The sequence below is a fragment of the Henckelia pumila genome, chromosome 4 (genome assembly GCF_033568475.1).
Source record: "Henckelia pumila isolate YLH828 chromosome 4, ASM3356847v2, whole genome shotgun sequence".
Taxonomy (NCBI): Eukaryota; Viridiplantae; Streptophyta; class Magnoliopsida; order Lamiales; family Gesneriaceae; genus Henckelia; species Henckelia pumila.
This window is the reverse complement of record NC_133123.1, coordinates 33,942,558-33,948,747: the sequence shown is the minus strand read 5'-3', so window position 1 is coordinate 33,948,747 and position 6,190 is coordinate 33,942,558. Positions and strand designations below refer to the sequence as shown.

General features: G+C 36.8%; 1 protein-coding gene across 3 annotated transcripts; it reads right to left on the bottom strand.

Annotated features, from left to right (window-relative positions):
* Positions 1-3,913: 3,913 nt before the first annotated feature.
* LOC140864813 (zinc-finger homeodomain protein 6-like) lies at positions 3,914-6,190 on the bottom strand. Of its 3 annotated transcripts, none has more exons than XM_073269198.1 (3): positions 5,892-6,190; positions 5,677-5,793; positions 3,914-5,522 (listed from the first exon to the last, which is right to left on the bottom strand). In XM_073269198.1, exon 3 carries the CDS (start codon positions 5,196-5,198, stop codon positions 4,116-4,118), a length of 1,083 nt encoding a protein of 360 aa, XP_073125299.1. In that variant the 5' UTR covers positions 5,199-5,522; positions 5,677-5,793; positions 5,892-6,190; the 3' UTR covers positions 3,914-4,115. The 3 variants fall into 3 exon arrangements, with proteins under 3 accessions (XP_073125299.1, XP_073125300.1, XP_073125298.1); XM_073269199.1 differs by having other exon boundaries at positions 3,914-5,310; XM_073269197.1 differs by having other exon boundaries at positions 3,914-5,793.

Sequence of the window (6,190 nt, the reverse complement as noted above, 5' to 3'; positions counted from 1 at the left end):
CTGATTGTAATTTATTAATCAATCGGTAAGTCTTGAGTTATAAGATGAATAAAAGAAAATCTTGAATTAATCAATCAGTAGGTCTTGAGTAGAAAATCTCTGGTCGGGATGGGAGGAAATAACAAAAGCAGTAATAGAATGAACCATTAGATTTATTGATTTATTTTCGTGGGAAAGTTAATTCGATTCATATTTTTTTAAAAAAAAATTAATCCGATTCATGTCTGCATGAAAATTAATAATAGTAGTATCTTTTTATCTTAATGATAATATTTTTTTAATGGTTCAAAGTTGATAAAAATTCATCAATCATGATACAGTTTTGTAAGAATTTTTGTGATGGAACTTGACCAAACACTAATTGAAGCAATGACATTGCTAAAAACACGAGTGGCATGCTTTATTGATCTAGAGAAGTGTTTTAGCTTACATGATTTGCTGATTTATAAGCAAAATAGAACAATAGATCAAAATAAATCTACAATTTGATAAATCCAATGCCAGGTTTCACACTTATCTATAGTTCTCGAAGAATTTGAAATTTAATCACTGAGAAATTCTAACTGGGAAAAGATCTATACTTACAATGAAATTGGATATTCATGACTGCATATATTTGGCAGAAGAAAATATTTTTTTTCCCTAAAAAAGACTAATAAATCTGCCAAAAACCCTAATTCTGATCAGCACCGTTCATCTCGGGAAATATGACGCTCTAAAGAATTTTTTCATTGGTCGATTTCTTGATTTTATTATTATTATTTTTTATTTCTTGATTTTGAAGCCATCTATTCATATCATATATATATCGTTTCGACCATATTTTGGATATTATCGATTCTTCAATTAAATCCATATTTCAGAGACCAAATATTATTATAAGTTTTTTCATTATATATACAGGTCGAGCTGCCATTTCATCCAAAATAGATGTCACGAACTCTAGTTTTATTAATGTTATCTATTATGTATGGGTTATTTGTATGAACTTAAGATAAATTAATTCAAATTGATATTAAGTTACATTGCACAGCTCACTGCGAGGGACTATTTGGTTAATGAGATTCTATCATGAAGACGTTACTCTCACTCCAAATTAACGGTCATTATTGAATTAAATAATATGTGAGATACATATTCGACCCCTACATAAAAGAATTCTCTTGAACTAATAGTAGGAAGGAAAACTATAATGGGAAAATTGCAAATTTAGTCGTGTATGTTTGTCACTTTGCGATTTTAGTTCTCTGTGTTTTCACATTTCAGTTTTAGTCCTACATATTTTGATTTTTGGCAATTTCGGTCCTTTTTATTCAAAAATGCTTACGTGACATTGTACACGTTAGCTCCACATCAGCACTGAATTGGTGCCACGTCAGCGCCACGTCAGAAAAGGACTAAAATTGCCAAAAAAATAAAGTTAGCGGACTAGAACTGAAATCTGAAAATATAAAAAACTGAAATCGCAAAGTGACAAACATACATGACCAAAAACGCAATTTTCCCAACTATAATTTTGTTCTTATATATATATATATATATATATATATATATATATATATTTTTTTTTATGATTTTAGTCTTCTATTTTTTTCAATTTTAATCTTAGTCTTATCTTTCAATTTTTGTTAATTTTATTCATTTTTGAATGTGTTGATTTGACACTACAAGCATCAATGTTTTCCGGAGCCTATAATCAATGTTTTGCCAAAGCCATATAGGCTCCGAAAGTCGCTACATCAATGTCACATAAAAAATGATTAAAATTACAAAAATAACAAAATTACTTGACAAAAACTCAAATTTAACAACATATAAGACCAAAGTTGCATATAGACGAATTTATCAGGCTAATGTTGCAATGATTTCGATAGTAGTCATGTAATCCCCTCAAGCTAAGGCGGAGCCACGCATAGCTAGCCCAGTGACGGTTTTGCTCATGCCGCCCGCAGGGTACTACCCTCCGGGCGACGTGTAACTCCATGATTGGTTAAAATCAGCGGGTCTAAGTAACGATTTTGTTCATGCCGCTCGCAGGGTACTACCCTCCGGGCGACGTGTAACTCCATGATTGGTTAAAATCAGCGGGTTCCATGTGGGGCCCACTGATTTTAACCAATCAAAATTTGTCACGCCACCCACAGGGCAGTGCCCTGTGGGTGGCATCGACTTAACCATCAGTGACCAAGTACTGCCCTGTGGGTGGCATCGACTTAACCATCAGTGACCAAGTTCTATTTTTTTTATAAAAAAAATATCGTATACATTGTTTAACTCAATTCGTCGATAGCTCAGTGTCCAATTTAAAAAATAAAGTTCAATCCAACCCATAAAAAAAGATAGACCAAACTTAAGGAAAATTTTGTAAAAAAAAAAAAAAAAAAAAAACTAAAAAGTGTTTACACGAAACAATCTCAAACACTACTTTATAAATAGTCCAGATAAATTTAAAATCCTAGTCTCGACAATGTCTTTAAGATAGATTGAACTGAACCATCGCACCGAGACTCCAGACATCTCCAATCAATAATTCCAAGGGCAGATAGAATTAAATTATCTTACCCAAGCCCAAGTCTCTAGATCAGGTATCCTATCAATAATTCTGGAATTAATTAAATTTTGTAATTAATAAGATAATATCTCTCTTCTGATACTTTTGACTCCTGATACCATAATGAGATTAAATGCGCATATAAAAGTTCACCATACAAGTTTGCAGTTATGGTTGAAGGCATTAAATAAGTTCAGTCACAATATAAATCTCCATACTGACCTCCAAACGTACGAGCACATACAGACAAGGTATAGAATTTACTCCTCCTCATTAAAGGCTACCAAGAAAACTCAGAAAATAAATACTGGAGGGTTTTATGCCACTCATTTTCTCACGTGCAGACTTGCCTAAAGACTGTTTATCCTTTTGACTTCGTTGAATCATCTCATGTGGTTTTTACGTGTTCATATAAGGAAATTTTTTTATTATAAGAGTGGGAAAAAAAATGTGACCATTGAGATAAAATATGGAAATGTTGGAGAAAAAATAGGAAAGAATGTAGAGAGGTGCGTGGAAATTATCGATGAATCCACACAACAAAATTATATAATATGCATTATGCATTGATAACACTGACAATAGATTTTAATGTCACAATGACACCCCAAATGAATTATAACGTTCAAATGTTATATAAGATGCTAGAAATCCAATGCACGTGTTGCGCGCTTGTATTATAATGGTTTTGTTTTACATTTTGTTTTGTTTCGTCAATTTTTGTAACTAGTTTTGAGAAAAAACTCACTAACATTTTTTTAAAGTAATCCCAAACACCACCTTTAGACTGAAAAATATTTTTTTAAAAGTAATCTCAAACACTGCCTTTCGGCACTCGGATGAACAAATTTATTGATTTTATGTAATTAGATAACTAAAATCCAATTAATTAGGTAGTTTTTGTTACTCAACTATATCATATTATTAATTCTAAATTTATTATCTTAATCAATACATATTATATATATATATATATATAGATATATATAACACATTATTAATACCATGTAACTATTAATATAGTTCAACATAGTGATAGTCTACTGCAATCATCTCTAATTGCTGCTGGTTTAAAACCGTGACAAGACCTCTAATCGTACTTACTAATATGAATTATGCAGAAAATTGTGATTAATATGACATGGGATGATAATGTTAGATCTGGTCGAGTGAAATTTTCAAGTACAATGTTGATGTTCATGTATGGAAAATTTTCATTATCAAATATAAAATAAAATACTTAAAAATGAACAAAACCCAATTAATTAACTGGAGTTTATTTACCAGATAATAATTAGCTATCTGCCGACATAATTAAGATTCTATGTAATTAGTCACCTTCTGGCTTTGCAAAGATTTAAATTTGTTGATTAAGAAGTAATTATTTCCTGAATATTACGGTCAAATTTAAGGTCTGTTTCTTAACTAATTAATGAATAATTTGTTTTCTACATTAAATGATGATAAACAAGGAAAAAATCTCATCATGTGACTCACCTAATCGAGAATTAATCCTCGGATTTGTCAAGTGGGAATCCTGCAAAAAAAATTCTTGTCTGGAAACTTAGATTTGTTTCTTTTTCATGGCTTGTTTGTTGTTGTGCATCCACACTTTGAAACCTTGCCTCTTCACCCCAACTTCGGTGCAAAATTGTTGGATTTGTGAATCATCTTGTTTCTGGATTCTCCAATCCAGCTTCTCCGCGAATTCATGCATTCGATCCTTCTGTTCTTGGCTGAATTTCGTGCGGGACCTCTTCTTGGACCCTGAGATCGACGGCTGCATCGATGCATGTCCGCCGCTGCCGGAATGGAACATGTTCAGATCCTCGCTAGATGACTCCGCCGCCGCGCCGCCTCCCGGGTTGCCCCCGAAGTTCACCATGGTGGGCTGTTTGTGATGATTCTGGTGGTGGCCGCGTGGGGTGCTGTTGAGGTGGTGGAGTAGTGGGTTGGGGCGGTGGATGGTGGTGGTGCCGGAGTTGGGGTTGTAAGGGTAGTAGAGATAGGGTTGCTGCGGCGGCGGCTCGCCTTCGACTTCTTTCCGGTGGAAATTGCGGTGGCAGTCACAGGCGGCGCATCTCATCGCTTCAGGGGTGCCCTCTTCTCCGCTGGCCATGAATTCGCCGCATCCGTCCACTATATGTCCGCCGATGCCCGCCGCGTGATTCTTGAGGCATTCTCTGAATATAATCGAGGAAGTACTGGTGTTGCTACAATTAGCAGCTCCGGCCTCCGCTATCGCAGCTGGTGGTGGTGGCGGCGGAGGCGGCGGGGACACTCGTGGTTGAGCTGGCGCCTGAGCCTTCGGATTCGATGATCCAGCAGCGGTTGCGGCGGCTGTGGGAGCCGGATCTGGATCTGGGTTGGGCTCATTCTGCCCCAGCTGAGGAGGGGTCGACCCCTGGTGGCGGAGGTGCGGCGGAGGATGATTCTGGTTATCCAAGATTTGGGTAGGGCTGAAAATGGAACTCCCGCGGCGGGTGGGAACCGCCGCCGCATTCCCTCTCCTGTCAGCCGAGGTGGCGACCAGCGGAGCAAGAGGCAGCTTCACCGGAGATTCTTGCGACGTCGGCGGAGGAATACTATAGCTCATGGAGCTCTGAATCCCTAGCATATTATCCCTTGCTTGGCCTCTGCGTTCCATTAAAGAACCAAACTTTTTCTTGAAAAAAATATAATCTTTGTCTTGTGCAAAATTCTCTCGCTAATCCCCCTTCTAAATCACCATCAACACGATCAAAACCTCGTGCTGTTTGCTGTTAAACAACCTGATTAATCCCCTCTAATTCTCGGAAGATAATTGACAATCAAGAATGGGGAGGTTTTTGCCTTTCTCTTCTTTTGATTTTGGACTTTTATCGAGTGCTAACCCCACCACTCCATTTTTACCAACTCCTCCGCCCCTATTCCCAATACGTCACCAAGAGAAGGAGCACAGGGGATAAAGATGATTGACCCCCCAAATGGGCTTTTTAGTTCAAGATAATCCAAAAAAGCAAATAATTAAACCCAAGAATCTTGAAAATTAATCTAAATTCGGACATGTACAACCCTCGAGTAGGACCCATTCTAACACATAATCCCTTAAACTAAAATTTAAAAAAAATAGAAAAAGATTATACCTTTCAACAATAATAAATTATTAAACAACCGTCATCCCCAGCAAATGAGGTTTCAGAAACTGTCGTGGAAACCCACAAAACTTCCCAAAACCATCATTTAGTTAACACTTTATGGCCCTGATTAAAAATCAAGAAAATGGAGGGTTATGTTACATTAAATAAAAAAACTGAATACAGACAACACGAGAGAGTGGGAGAGAGGTATAGAGAAATACTTGAAACAAGATTGTGTGTTTCCCAACAGGCATCCAAAGGATTTTAAGCCACAAAAAACCCCCACCATCCAAGAAAAGCAGACGGGCACTGTTCGGTGTGTGTGTATTTGGGTGTTTTTTTTCTGCGAGTGCGGATTAAAGAGTGGTGCTAATAAATCTTGTGAGTGATAAAAAGTTGGCTATACGGGTGTGTGAGATTGTGATGATACACACCAACTTTACTCCGCAAAACAACCGACAACTTCATGTTGGTTCTCTTCCACAGCCTGCATACTGGTCCATTCTCCCATTATTGCCTC

Excerpts from the sequence above, each read along its gene's own strand:
- LOC140864813 (XM_073269197.1), bottom strand. The coding sequence starts at position 5,198 with ATGGAACGCAGAGGCCAAGCAAGGGATAATATGCTAGGGATTCAGAGC.